Source organism: Triticum urartu, chromosome 3 (assembly GCF_003073215.2).
Source record: "Triticum urartu cultivar G1812 chromosome 3, Tu2.1, whole genome shotgun sequence".
Taxonomy (NCBI): Eukaryota; Viridiplantae; Streptophyta; class Magnoliopsida; order Poales; family Poaceae; genus Triticum; species Triticum urartu.
In genome coordinates this window covers 591,484,667-591,500,145 of record NC_053024.1, presented here as the reverse complement: position 1 = coordinate 591,500,145, position 15,479 = coordinate 591,484,667, and the positions used below count along the sequence as shown (strand labels likewise).

The following is a 15,479-nucleotide window of genomic DNA, read 5'->3' as shown; positions in this document are numbered from 1 at the left end:
CATGGACTTACATCAAGAGAAAGATTTCAAGTGCCCATGAGAGGATGACATCAAGTGATGATGATCATGGTTTACAGGGGCAAGTTCAAGATAGGCAGTCTCGAGAATTACATGCTTGAAGCTTGCAGATGATCATGTGATGGACACATGAAGATGAATGCAAAGCAAAGCTTCCCACATTGTGTATGGGGGAGCTACTTGAAGACTTCACCAATGTCTTGCCTTTAGCTTGAGCCAAAAGAAACATCAAGTCAAAGATATTAGTTCCTTTGATGTTAGTGTTGTGGAGTGATGACCACCGAAGAAACACATACACTCAAGAATGGATTCTCGGTAGCTATGTAGTATAGCTCTTTTATGATTCTTGAGTTATAGGGATACCGCACTATTAAGAGGGTATCAAAGGGGTTCGTGATGGATTTTCTCAAGTCAACATCTTCTCTACACAATTCCACTCCTATCCTGTATACCAAAGAAAATCAAAGCCAAATAGGTTTCCCAAATCTAGGATAACACCTTTGCATATTTGGCATCCTCCATTTTGGTTGATCTTGGATGGTTCTCTATGTGAGTACCTGGGGTTTTTCCATAGCTTCAAAACAAACCCAAGATCATCAAAATCCGAGTTCGTATGAAAAATTTATGCATGTTCTACTTTCGGTATGCTGGCTGTTTTCTGCGGGGACGGAAGTTCCGGGGGCCGAAAGTTCCGGGTTAACCACCGAGTTTGCACATATCTGGTCCAAAGGGAGCCCGGAAGTTCCGGGCCTCCCGGAAGTTCCAGGGGCTAGAAGTTCCGGGCAGATTCCGGGCCAAGTTCCGGGCTAACCAGAAGTTTGCACATATGTGTCCAATAGCTGGCCCAGAAGTTCCGGGCTGCATTTTTATGTGCGTAACAGACAGATTTGGTGGGGCACTATATAAGGCACCCTTCTTCCCCATCGAGAAAGAGCTTTTTGGATCTGAGATTTCCCCATTCTTTTGAGTTCTATCCTCCTCCCCCAAGCCTCAAAACTCCAATCCATTTGGGGGAAAACTATCCCATGGATCTAGGGTTCATCTGTTAACCTCCTCCATTGTTCCTCTCCTCTCCCATCCCTTCATATCATTAGTTGCTTTTGGTGGGATTTGAGAGAGAGGGATTTGAGCCTTCTCGTGCTAGACCCCGAAGAGATTTGTGAGAGTTCTTGAGAGAGATTTCATCCAAGCATACACCAACTCCTCCTCTCTCTTTTGACCAAAGCAATTTGTGATTTGAGCAAGTCTTGAGCATTTCCCCCTTTATCTTGTTACTCTTGGAGGTTGGAGACTCCTAGGCGGTAGGAGTGCTCCGTTGAGGAATCGACTTGTGATTTGTCCCCCGGAAAGTTTGTGAAGGTTTGGAGGCCGCCTCAAGGTCTACCACTAGTGGTTGGGAATCACCGTCGTGGTGATATCTCAAGGAGAATAGGGTGAGCCTTCGTGGTGGTGGTGTGCCTTCGTGGTAACATCCACCTCTCTAACGGTGACTAGCTTCCCTCCAAGGAAGTGAACATCGAGATACATCCTTGTCTCCGTGACTTTGGTTATCCCTAACCCTAACTCCTTACTTGTGGTTTACTTTGGTCATTTGACCGTGCATTCACTATATCTTGTTGTACTCATTATATTGTGGTGGTTCATTATATTGTGTTGGCCATTTCCTTGTAGAGATTATTTAGGCCTACACTTCATATTCCGCAATTCATACTTGCTACTATTGATATACTTTGTGATTAGTGTGAATTACTAACTTGTGTCATACACTTCCATATATTGTGATATTGCTCAAGTAAATTTGTGTAACTTACTTGAGTTTTCTTGTATCATTCAATTCCATATATTGTGATACAATTTGTGTAAGCTTGTATTGCTTACTGGTGGTTGTGTGTATTATTCATTTCCATATCTCGTGATATACATTGAGTAAGTTTGTGTGACTTACTTGTGCTTACTCATATCCTCGTTAGTCTTATCTTCTTTATGCTAAGTTGTTGGTGCACTTAGGGAGCCTAGTATATTTAGGATTTGTGCTTGAAAAGTATCCGCTTAGTTTATTTCCGCATTAGGATACAACCAAATCCATAAAAGATTTTAAAACGCCTATTCACCCCCCTCTAGGCGACATCGTGGTCCTTTCACAGGTCGCCCCCAGGTGCCCATATCGGCCCAGTTATCAACCCACTTTCGGCGAAAAATGGCCTGATATCGGCAAGAATCGGCCCATATTAGGCGTGGTTCGGCATTGAATTCTCAATATAAATAATTTTTTTATCACATAATTCATCACAGAAAATAAAATAGTTCAACAAAATAGTGCAACAACAAATAGTTCAATACAAATTATATAGTTCAACAAAAAAAACTCATATTTCATCACGCGTCGAGCTAGGCGTCGCCCTTGATCCTCCATAGGTGCTCCACCAGATCCTGCTGCAGCTGATGATGCACCTGTGGGTCTCGGATATCCTGAGGCATGATAACCCACAAGTATAGGGGATCAATTGTAGCCTCTTTCGATAAGTAAGAGTGTCGAACCCAACAAGGAGCTAAAGGTAGAACAAATATTCCCTCAAGTTCTATCGACCACCGATACAACTCTACGCACGCTTGACGTTCACTTTACCTAGAACAAGTATGAAACTAGAAGTCTTTGTAGGTGTTGTTGGATAGGTTTGCAAGATAATAAGGATTACGTAAATAAAAACTAGGGGCTGTTTAGGTAAAGACACAACTAAATTAGTTTTAGTAGAGAGCTTTTTGTTACGAGAAAGTTATTTGTCCCTAGGCAATCGATAACTAGACCGGTAATCATTATTGCAATTTTATATGAGGGAGAGGCATAAGCTAACATACTTTCTCTACTTGGATCATATGCACTTATGATTGGAACTCTAGCAAGCATCCACAACTACTAAAGATCATTAAGGTAAAACCCAGCCATAGCATTAAACTATCAAGTCCTCTTTATCCCATACGCAAACAACCTATTTACTCGGGTATGTGCTTCTGTCACTCACGCCACCCACCATAAGCAAATCATGAATATATTGCAAACCCTATAGCGGGAATCCCTCACGCTTGCGCGACATGGATAGCACCATAGGACAGCACCAATAATAAAACATGCAACTCAAACCAATCACGATCATCAAGTAACCCATAGGACAAAGCGGATCTACTCAAACATCATAGGATAGCCATACATGATTGGGAAATAATATATAGCGTTGAGCATCGTGTTTAAGTAGAGATTACAGCGGGTAAGAGAGAGTTTACACCGCTTCATAGAGGGGGGGGAGAGTTGGTGATGATGGCGGTGAAGTTGTTGGTGAAGATTGCGGTGATGATGATGGCCCCCGGTGGCACTTCGGCACCACCGGAAGCGAGGGAGAGAGAGCCCCCTCCTTCTTCTTCTTCCTTGACCTCCTCCCTAGATGGGAGAAGGATTTCCCCTCTGGTCCTTGGTCTCCATGGCATGGGAGGGGTGAGAGCCCCTCCGACATTGGATCTGTCTCTCTGTCTCTCTCTGTTTCTGCGTTCTCCGATTCTTCCCTTTCACCGTTTCTTATATTCCCGGAGATCTGTAACTTCGATTGGGCTGAAATTTTAACACGATCTCTATCCGGATATTAGCTCTCTTGCGGCGAAAGAAGGACACCAACCGCCTTACTGGGTGGCCAAGAGGTCCCAGGGCGCGCCCCTGCCTCTTGGCCCCCTCGGGCATTGTCTCGCGTGGATTTTTCTTCCTCAAAGTCACATTTATTCCAAAAAAAATCTCCATCAGTTTTTATCCCGTTTGGACTCTGTTTGATATGGATATTCTGCGAAACAAAAAACATGCAACAAAGAGGAACTAGCACTGGGCACTGGATCAATATGTTAGTCCCAAAAATAGTATAAAAAGTTGCCAAAAGTATATGAAAGTTGTAGAATATTGGCATGGAACAATCAAAAATTATAGATACGACGAAGACGTATCAGCATCCCCAAGCTTAATTCCTGCTCGTCCTCGAGTAGGTAAATGATAAAAAAGATAATCTTTGATGTGGAATGCTACCTAGCATAATCTTGATCATGTATCTAATCATGGCATGAATATTAAGATACGAGTGGTTGAAAGCAATAGTCTATCATTTGACATTAAGATAATAATATTTCAAGCATACAAATAAGGCAATCATGTCTTTTCAAAATAACATGGCCAAAGAAAGTTATCCCTACAAAATCATATAGTATGGCTATGCTCCATCTTCACCACACAAAATATTCAAATCATGCACAACCCCGATGACAAGCCAAGCAATTGTTGCATACTTTTGATGTTCTCAAACCTTTTCAACTTTCACACAATACATGAGCGTGAGCCATGGATATAGCACTATGGGTGGAATAGAATATGATGGTGGAGGTTGTGTGGAGAAGACAAAAAGGAGAAGATAGTCTCACATCAACTAGGTGTATCAATGGGCTATGTATATGCCCATCAATAGATATCAATGTGAGTGAGTAGGGATTGCCATGCAACGGATGCACTAGAGCTATAAGTGTATGAAACCTCAAACTGTAAACTAAGTGGGTGTGCATCCAACTTGCTTGCTCATGAAGACCACGGGCATTTGAGGAAGCCCATCATCGGAATATACAAGCCAAGTTCTATATTGAAAATTCCCACTAGTATATGAAAGGGATAACTCAAGAGACTCTCTATATGAAGAACATGGTGCTACTCTGAAGCACAAGTGTGGTAAAAGGATAGTAACATTGTCCCTTCTCTCTTTTTCTCTCATTTTTTTTGTTTTTTGGGCCTTCCTTTTTTTCTTTTTTTTCTTTTTTTTCGTCTGGAGTCTCATCCCGACTTGTGGGGGAATCATATTCTCCATCATCCTTTCCTCACTGGGACAATGCTCTAATAATGATGATCATCACACTTTTATTTACTTACAACTCGATATTACAACTCGATACTAGAACAAAGATATGGCTCTATATGAATGCCTCCGGCGGTGTACCGGGATGTGCAATGATCTAGCGTAGCAATGACATCAAAAAACGGACAAGCCATGAAAATATCATGCTAGCTATCTTACGATCGTGCAGAGCAATATGACAGTAAATGCGCAAGTCATGTATATGATGACGATGGAAGTTGCATGGCAATATATCTCGGAATGGCTATGGAAATGCCATGATAGGTAGGTATGGTGGCTGTTTTGAGGAAGGTATATGGTGGTTTATGTGTGAGAGAGCGTATCATATCACGGGGTTTGGGTGCACCGGCGAAGTTTGCACCAACTCTCGAGGTGAGAAAGGGCATTGCACGGTATCGAAGGGGCTAGCAATGATGGAAGGGTGAGAGTGCGTATAATCCATGGACTCACATTAGTCATAAAGAACTCATATACTTATTGCAAAAGTTTATTAGCCCTCGAAGCAAAGTACTACTATGCATGCCCCTAGGGGGATAGATTGGTAGGAAAAGACCATCGCTCGTCCCCGACCGCCACTCATAAGGAAAACAATCAATAAATACCTCATGCTCCGACTTCGTTACATAACGGTTCAGCATACGTGCATGCTACGGGAATCACAAACCTCAACACAAGTATTTCTACAATCCACAATTACCCACTAGCATGACTCTAATATCACCATCTTTATATCGCAAAACTATTGCAAGGAATCAAACATATCATATACAATGATCTACAAGTTTTATGTAGGATTTTATGACTAATCATGTGAATGACCAGTTCCTGTCATCTCTCTAAATAGATATAAGTGAAGCAAGAGAGTTTAATTCTTTCTACAAAAGATATTCCCACGCTCTAACAAATATAAGTGAAGCAAAAGAGCATTCTACAAATGGAGGTTTTCTATGTAAAGAGGAACATGCAATCCAAACTTCAAATGATATAAGTGAAGCACATGAAGCATTCTATAAAGCCATACTCAAAAGATATAAGTGAAGTGCATAGAGCATTCTATAAATCAACCAAGGACTATCTCATACCAGCACAGTGCATAAAAGAAAAATGAAAACTAAATGCAAAAGACGCTCCAAGATCTGCACATATCACATGAATGAAACGAATCCGAAAACATAGCGATACTTGTTGAAGAAAGAGGGGATGCCTTCCAGGGCATCCCCAAGCTTAGACGCTTGAGTCTCCTTGAATATTTAATTGGGGTTCCTTGTGCATCCCCAAGCTTGAGCTCTTGCCTCTCTTCCTTCTTCTCATATCGAGACCTTCTCGATCATCGAACACTTCATCCACACAAAACTTCAACAGAAAACTTGGTAAGATCCGTTAGTATAATAAAGCAATTCACTACTCTAATTACTGTTGTAAACCAATTCATATTTTGATTTTGCATTGTGTCTACTGTAATATAACTTTTCCATGGCTTAATCCACTGATATAAATTGATAGTTTCATCAAAACAAGCAAACTATGCATCAAAAACAGAATCTGTCTAAAACAGAACAGTCTGTAATAGTCTGAACATTCACCATACTTCTTATACTTGGAAAATTCTACCAAAATTAGGAAAAATAAACAATTTGTATAGAAATACAGTGCAAAAAGAATCAGAACCATTTGACGTTCCAGTAAAAATGTAAAATCACGCACTACAGCCAAAGTTTCTGTCCTGCACCGTACAAACCAACAAGTAAAGTAAACATCCTAAAGGCAAATCGTGGCACATTATATTTATTTTTAAACCTTATAAAAGCACACAAAAAAATAAATGACTCTCTAAAACTTTCGGGTTGTCTCCCTGGCAGCGCTTTCTTTAAAGCCATTAAGCTAGGCATATAGTGCTCAAGTAATGGATCCACCCGGATACCAAGGTATATCAAAGCCAATTTCAATTAACAATGATTTGTAATTTAGTAGTGAGCACAAAGTAACATATATCATGCAACAACGAAGTCTAACTCTCTTCCTATGCATTGGCATGTCATAAAAGAACAATTCAAGCACACAAAGTAAAGGCCAATGCATAGTATAAACAGTTTCTTGCAATTTTATCGTATTGGAAACATAGAGAGGTGGAGATATAGTTCCTCTCTCATAATAATTGCAAGTAGGAGCAGCAAGCACATGCCTATTATATTCATCAAAATCATCATGTGTAATAATAAAACGCAACCCATCAATATAATCCTTAATAAGTGCAAACTTCTCCGATATAGTGTAGTCGGGAGAATTCAAAAAGATAATAGGACTATCATGCATGCGCGCAATAGCAACAATTTCATGTTTAACATAAGGAACTATAGCAAGTTCATCTCCATAAGCATAATTCATATTGGCATCTTGGCCACAAGCATAGCAAGCATCATCAAAAAGGGATATTTCAAGAGAATCAAGGGGATCATAACAATCATCATAGCAATCATCCTTCGGTAAGCACGAAGGAAAATTAAACAATGTATGAGTTGAAGAGTTACTCTCATTAGAAGGTGGGCACGGGTAGCTAATCCGCTCTTCCTCCTTTTGTTCTTCGCTCTCCTCATCATCTTTTTCATCCAATGAGCTCACAGTTTCATCAATTTCTTCTTCCACAGACTCCTGCAAATTATTAGTCTCTTCTTGGACAGCGGAGGAGACCTCGATATATGGTTTAACATAGGCATTAGAAGCGTAATTCTCGTAACAATATTCAAGTATGGCAATATTTTCAGACTTGTAAAGAGTAGCATCATACTTTTCAATCAAAGAAGGAATTTCATAAGCACCCTTAAAAGCAATAAATTCTTTAATTTGTTGAACATCATAGTAATTATAAACACCCTTAGCATAAGAAGATACGATTCCATTATCACTAAACAAACATTGGTAGGGAAGGTGTTTCTAAGGGTCTACAGAACAACAAGTATAATCATATATTTCGCATAAATTCCAAGCATAACATTGCAAACGATGAATTTGATCCAGTAAACGTTTCCCTTTTTCAGATATACAGTGTCGCACATAACAAGCATGCTCATCTAAGGATTTTCCCTCAACTAAGCTAGTTGGGGTTTCAGCACGAGCACATAGGGATCAAAGATGATCCAAGTAATAAGCTTCAGGAGTGTGATAGATTTTGAGTGGTTCTTCAACCATTGGTTTAGTAGGTACAACTAATTTTTTTTTGGTATTTTGCATTTCCTACCCATAACTAAAGATAGAAAACAACTAAGAACAACAAATAAAAATTACTTAGTGATAAAGCAAACAAGCACACATGAGAATATTCACCCCATGCTATGGCTCCCCAGCAACGGCGCCAGAAAAAGGTCTTGATAACCCACAAGTATAGGGGTCAATTGTAGCCTCTTTAGATAAGTAAGAGTGTCGAACCCAACGAGGAGCTAAAGGTAGAACAAATATTCCCTCAAGTTCTATCGACCATCGATACAACTCTATGCACGCTTGACGTTCACTTTACCTAGTACAAGTATGAAACTAGAAGTACTTTGTAGGTGTTGTTGGATAGGTGTGCAAGATAATAAAGATTACGTAAATAAAAAGTAGGGGCTGTTTAGGTAAAGATACAACTAGACAATCGATAACTAGACCGGTAATCATTATTACAATTTTATATGAGGGAGAGGCATAAGCTAACATACTTTCTCTACTTGGATCTATGCACTTATGATTGGAACTCTAGCAAGCATCCGCAACTACTAAAGATCATTAAGGTAAAACCCAACCATAGCATTAAAGTATCAAGTCCTCTTTATCCCATACGCAAACAACCTACTTACTCGGGTCTGTGCTTCTGTCACTCAAGCCACCCACCATAAGCAAATCATGAACATATTGCAAACCCTACAGCGAGAATCCCTCACGCTTGTGTGACATGGAGAGCACCATAGGACAGCACCAATAATAAAACATGCAACTCAAACCAATCACGATCATCAAATAACCCATAGGACAAAACGGATCTACTCAAACATCATAGGATAGCTATACATCATTGGGAAATAATATATAGCGTTGAGCACCGTGTTTAAGTAGAGATTACAGCGGGTAAGAGAGAGTTTACACCGCTGCATAGAGGGGGAAGAGTTGGTGATGATGGCGGTGAAGTTGTTGGTGAAGATTGCAGTAATGATGATGGCCCTCGGTGGCACTCCGGCGCCACCAGAAGCGAGGGAGAGAGAGCCCCCCTCCTTCTTCTTCTTCCTTGGCCTCCTCCCTAGATGGGAGAAGGGTTTCCCCTCTGGTCCTTGGTCTTCATGGCATGGGAGGGGCGAGAGCCCCTCCGAGATTGGATTTGGTCAAATCTGGTCAAACTATGGTCAAACTTTGGTCAAACTGTGGTCAAACTAGGGTCAAACTGTGGTCAAACTACTTATTCAAGAAATATTAGTGTTACTAAATAATTATTGTTTTTAGAACAATAGTTTCAAACTCAAACAGTGAAATGTGTGACTACATGCTCAAGCTAAATTTCTGAGGGTTAATAGGATTGACATCTTACTATTGTTAGGAAAACAACAAGTGCAGACTTGGAAACGAGGGAGAATAGAACCCGGAAGTTAAGCGTGCTCAGGTGGAGTAGTGAGAGGATGGGTGACCATTCGGGAAGTTAGATGATTTGAAATGATGAGGGGTGATTAGAGATTAAAGGTTAAATTGAGCAGTGATGAGGGGTGATTAGAGATTAGAGGTTAAAAAAATCAAAAATTTGAAAATAAAAAAAAATTCAAAAAAATATCATAAAATTTCCTTTAGTACCGGTTGGTGTTACGAACCGGGACTAAAGGTGGACCTCCAGGCAGCGGCCACGTGGAGGGCCTTTAGTCCCGGTTCGTATAAGAACCGGGACTAAAGGGGGAGGCTTTAGTACCGACCCTTTAGTCCCGGTTCCAGAACCGGGACTAAAGGCCCTTATGAACCGGGACTAAAGGCCCTTTTTCTACTAGTGCAGTAGGAATCTCTTTCCTTTTCAGAGTAGGAGAGAAGGAAAAAGGGAAAGAGAGCGGGAGTAGGAAAAGGCAAGGGGGGCGCCGCCCTTCCTCTAGTCCATTTTTTTGAACATTATAGTAATTATAAACACCCTTAGCATAAGAAGATACAATTCCATTATCACTAAACAAACATTGGTAGGGAAGGTGTTTCTTAGGGTCTTCAGAACAACAAGTATAATCATATATTTCGCATAAATTCCAAGCATAACATTGCAAATGATGAATTTGATCTAGTAAACGTTTCCCTTTTTCAGATATACGGTGTCGCACATAACAAGCATGCTCATCTAAGGATTTGCCCTCAACTAAGCTAGTTGGGGTTTCAGCACGAGCACATAGGGATCAAAGATGATCCAAGTAATAAGCTTCAGGAGTGTGATAGATTTTGAGTGGTTCTTCAACCATTGGTTCAGTTGGTACAACTATTTTTTTTTGGTATTTTGCATTTCCTACCCATAACTAAAGATAGAAAACAACTAAGAACAAAAAATAAAAATTACTTAGTGATAAAGCAAACAAGCACACACACGAGAATATTCACCCCATGCTATGGCTCCCCGGCAACGGCGCCAGAAAAAGGTCTTGATAACCCACAAGTATAGGCGATCAATTGTAGCCTCTTTCGATAAGCATCCTCATCGCTGTCGTGCACTTCTGGATTGAGGTGAATCCAAGTTTTTCGGTGCAATCCTTCTTGCACTTGAAGTAGCTGTCGAACTACCGGATGGAATTCACAATCCTGAGGAAAAGCTTTCGGCTCATCCGATAACGGCGCCGAAATACTTTGCCGCCGTGCAGTGGAGCGTCGGCGAAGTAGTCGGAGTAGAGCATGCAGTAGCCTTCCAGACGATGTCGGTTCTTTGCTTTCATCCGCCCCGGCGCCGAGCCACCTCGTCGCGGCTTTTCATTGCTCATGAGCAGGCCGGCTAGGGCGGCGAGGACCTTGAGATGCTCCTCCTCCTGGACGTCGGCTTCGGCTTCCTCCTCCAGTAGCGCGTCTAGCGCCTCCTCGTTGTCCGAGTCCATCGCCGAGCAGGCAAATCGCCGAACACCTTGCGGGCGCGGTGGGTGCACACTGCCGGTACACCTTCCTTTGCGGCCGGAACGCCGGAAAAATCGCCCGGACGGTGGTGGAAAGGATGCCGCGGCGAAACCTCCTCTCTTTTCCGACGGGGATTGACCTATCTTGTGGTGGTGGGCGGTGGGCGCCACCAGGATCGGCAGGGTGGCGGCCGAGAGCGCGGGGGGGGGGGGCGAATCTGACTTTTTGCCTGACAGTGTGGGCCAGGCGTGCTTTTCCCTTGCGCCGGAGCCCTCGAGCGCCCCCTAGTGCGCCGGGTTTGGCCTGCGGTCGTCTGGCCCAAAAACGGGCCGAGCCGGTGGATTTCAGCGTCTTGGGTGCGCGACTGGGGCATTTTTTCGACGCCGGCGCGTAAAAAGTCTCCTAGGGACCTGTTGGGGGCACGGCTGGAGATGCTCTTAGGAAGCCCAAGTCTTTGCCAGATTATGTGTGAAAGATGGTATTGTAGGAAACCGTGGTTGGTGTCTTCATTGTCATGGTTGCATCTAGGGCAAGAAGAGTTGGCGGCGATATTTTCTCGGTGGAGGTTGGCCTTGCAGTTGAGGCGCTGTCAGAACAGGAGCCATGTGAACAGTGTTGGAGCTACAATAAAAAACCAGGACTGGCCACATTAGGCATTCACTCATACATGGACCTTGTTTTGCTCACTAACCACACTTTTACTCATGCATACTCCAATAAAGAGTATACTTTCAACTTTGTTGGAGGGTCAAACTATCTCAAGTTTGACCAAGTTTGTGCAAAAATATACCAATGTTTGTCAAATCAAATAGGTATGTGATGAAGGTATATTTTATTATGAATCTAATGCTACTAATTTGATGGCATAAATGTTGATGTATTATTATATAAACATGGTCAAATATAAAAAATTTGACTTTTCAAGAAAGTTGGAAGTACAATCTTTAAAGGACGGAGGGAGTATGCTGTAAGCTGGGCAGGCTATGGCATAGTTTAACCCCAACTAAGCTCCGCCAGTGCTGTGAAAACCTTGACCTTGGTGGGAACACACATTGTCTAGATGAGGTTGGCATGCATATCTTCTTCATGCTTGGAGATGCGAGCATAGGGAGTCTTGTTTGTAAATGTTTTGCCCCCATTGAGGACCCTTTTGTCATTGTCGAGCGAAGCATAAAGTCTTCCAACAATAGCAAGAGAGGGTCCAATTCTTGCGAGGCAGCAGTGGTTAGGCGATTTCGCAGGTTAGAGACTAAAGCATCAGGTAGAATAGACTCGGACATATTGTTTGGTGGAGTGTGCGAATAGGTTGGGCGTGGCTACTTTCAAGTCGCCTGACATTATACATTTGGGTTAGTCGACCATTCCAAACCGTTGGATGAAGATCCTATGACGACAAACCCTTCTTCTTCCTCAGCAAACCATCCCATGGGCCCCCGCCCCCCGCCACCGGCTCGCCGCCCTGCCCTCCCTGGACCGCCCCCACCGCAGGTCTTCCGCCGCCCCCGGTCATCCCTCTAGCCCCGCCAACGTTTAGTTTTTCTCCGGTGAAGCCCCACCACTGCCCTCACCCTAAACCCTAAGATAGATAATGGGGTAGCCCTCCGGCGAGCCCCTTCCTTCTCCTTCTTCCCCTCCGGCCTTCCGCCGGCGAGTTTTCCGAGAATCTCAAATCGACTGACCCATTAGCTAAAGTCAGTCGATTGACGTTTAGCTAATGTCGAATAAGTTAGGGAAGACCGTCGCAATAGAGGAGGGGTAGAGCCAAGTGTCGACACAAATGTAGGTGTATTGACCGTTAACTAACAATAAGTGTAAGCGGTTGAGTTTGGGAACACCGAATACGAAATGCACACTGCGGACTTAGTTTCATACACTATTCTTGTTTAAGCAATGGTCAATATGTTTGGTTGTTAATTAACTCTCAATAAGCGCGCGGCGATCATACGGAGATGCATGTTCGCGGTTGTTAGACCTATTTTCGTTCTTGATGGGGTTGAGCATGAAGATCTGCCGAGCAAAATAGTTTCTCCATTAAAACTGTGCCGTGGTTATGTGAACAGCAACCGGCACTAACAATCTGGTTCTCTTCCTAGTTTTCAAGTGGAGTTGCGTTTGAACATATATAAGATTACAGAATGGAAATAAATTTTTTGTTCTATGTATGCTATTTAAAAAAAAGTATGCATCTGAATCACTGCATGTGGTATCGATACACCAGACATTAACTTTCCTGTAAGCATAACTCTACCATGGAGTTGAAATGAAATAAATGGGAATTATACAGCACGTCGTCCTGACTGTACATACATTCTACCTCCTAATACACTCAAGCCAGCAACTGCAAAATGATCATGTGTGTGACGTGTCCAGCATACAGCTTCCTATGTCCACTAAACACCCAAATAGCTAGAAAAAGGCAAGTGAAAAAGAGTGTAAAGCTGCACACGATAAAGTAGCACCGAAGGACGAAATATATATGAAGCAAACATACTAGTTGGATCAGAATATGAAGATAAAGTTGTGACTGGGCGAATAAGAATGGCAGTAAACATGGAGGCAAGAAACTAAGTCTGTCGTCCGTGATCACAATCACATTGATCGACCAACAGAACAACAGAAGCATGCATGCATGCACCAAAGAGGAAATTGCTGCCAGTGCCATATAACGGCAAGAGCTAATTAGGCTAATTGGGTAGAGAACTAGAGATAGCAGCTACGGATCTAAGCGTCCGACATACATACTTGGGTACGCAAACTGCATAATCACTTAATCAGTACTACTGCATGCAATAGCCAGTGGCTAAATAACTAGGCTAATAAGATCCGTGAGCGTGAGCGATCTCCTCGGCTTGGAGGCTGCACCCGGAGTAGCACGCGGCCGCAGACTCCTCATCCAAGATGCAGGAAGGCAGCGGAGGCAGATCGTGAGAACTACTGCTCATCTGCCCCGCGCATAGATCAAGCTCTTCCACCTGATGAGCTGCAGCGTAGTAGCGGCTCATCACCTCCTGCAGCGCCTGCGCTGCCGGAAGCTCCATCGCCGTCACCTCGCCAGCGGCGCCGGCGAACTCGCCATGGACGACGCCGCCGCAGCCCTCCTCGTGCTGCATGAGCGCGGCCTGGTGCAGGCTGACCTGCGCCTTGAGGAACTTGACGTAGTGGATGGCCTGCTCCAGCATGGAGACGGTGTCCATCTTGCTGCCGCCGGGCACGAGGCTGCGGAGCACGCGGAAGCGGTCGCTGATCCGGTGCCGGCGCTCCCGCGCCGCAACGCTCTGGGGGTCAGTCGAGAGCTTCGCGCCGGGGCGGCGCCGTCCGGCACCGCCCCTGCTGACCCGGCTCTCCGCGAGCGCGGCGGCCGGGTAGTGGTGGAGGAGGAGAGGCGGCTGCGGGTGGATGGGGAAGCTGCAGCCGTGTGGGTCATGGATGTTTTCGTAGTGATATGGATCCATGGCTAGCTAGGAAGGATGCTTGGCTAGGTGTTGTCTAAACCACTGTGTGCTGCTGGTTTCAACCCTAGAGGTAAGCTATGTGTTTGGGGTGGAGCCGTGGAGGGTGCTGTTGTATTTATACTGAGCTAGCGTGGGATCGGATATCCACACGGGACAAGGGAGCTTATAAACATATGTGGAATGTAACCTCAGTTTTGGCTGATAGTTGTCTGATTCCTGCAGTGCATGTGATACAACATCGAATTTCCAGGGATCAACCAGGACCCTAGGATCGGAGAAGTAAAAAATCGCCTTTATTAGAAGGCACTAGGGGCTCACACAATTGCACATTGACATTATTTAATATAGGAATAGTGATTGAGAGAAAAGACTATTTTCTGTCAAAATAGTCACTCAATATACAATTTTTCTAGAAACACCGGTTATAATGTAAACTCACACGCCATCACACTCACGGCACCATACACACTCACACCGCCTGCCGAAGATAGGATCGAAGTTGCGAAGCTTCAAGATTGACGAAATCATCACATGCACCTCATTATCATCGATAGACAATCATCTCACACAGAAAGAATAATTTACATTAGTGAAATACCAAAGCGTCAAACATGCAGCTTGGTCACTGACAGGGTTGGGATACCGCGCCGCCACCCTCCAACCCATCCAACCACTAGTTGGTTCTCAATGTACATTTATATCTTAATTATATCTAATAATTAATATTTGTATGCCTTCAAAATTGTGTGGCACTTAAAACTTGATTAATAACATATTTGACTAACCTGTATCTTAAGGGTTGTTAGGATCGGAGCCCTGGGCAAACCGTCCGAAAAATGGGTCGGTGACCAGGCTTGGTTGCCCATTTGGATGTCCACCAATTATTTGGTGCACACACCAAAAAGTTCCTCAGTTCATTTCTATGCCAAAATGTTAGAGAGATGTTGGTGACCGAACGGAGGAGCATGTGAAGCCATAATCCACCTTTTTTATA

General features: G+C 43.4%; 1 protein-coding gene across 1 annotated transcript; it reads right to left on the bottom strand.

Moving 5' to 3' along the window:
* Window positions 1-13,517: 13,517 nt before the first annotated feature.
* Window positions 13,518-14,554, bottom strand: LOC125548784 (transcription factor LAX PANICLE 1-like). Its single transcript, XM_048712325.1, has one exon. The coding sequence runs from the start codon at window positions 14,483-14,485 to the stop codon at window positions 13,847-13,849; it is 639 nt and encodes a 212-aa protein (XP_048568282.1). The 5' UTR covers window positions 14,486-14,554; the 3' UTR covers window positions 13,518-13,846.
* Window positions 14,555-15,479: the final 925 nt, after the last annotated feature.

Coding starts and splice junctions, on each gene's coding strand:
- LOC125548784 (XM_048712325.1), bottom strand. CDS start 14,485: ATGGATCCATATCACTACGAAAACATCCATGACCCACACGGCTGCAGC.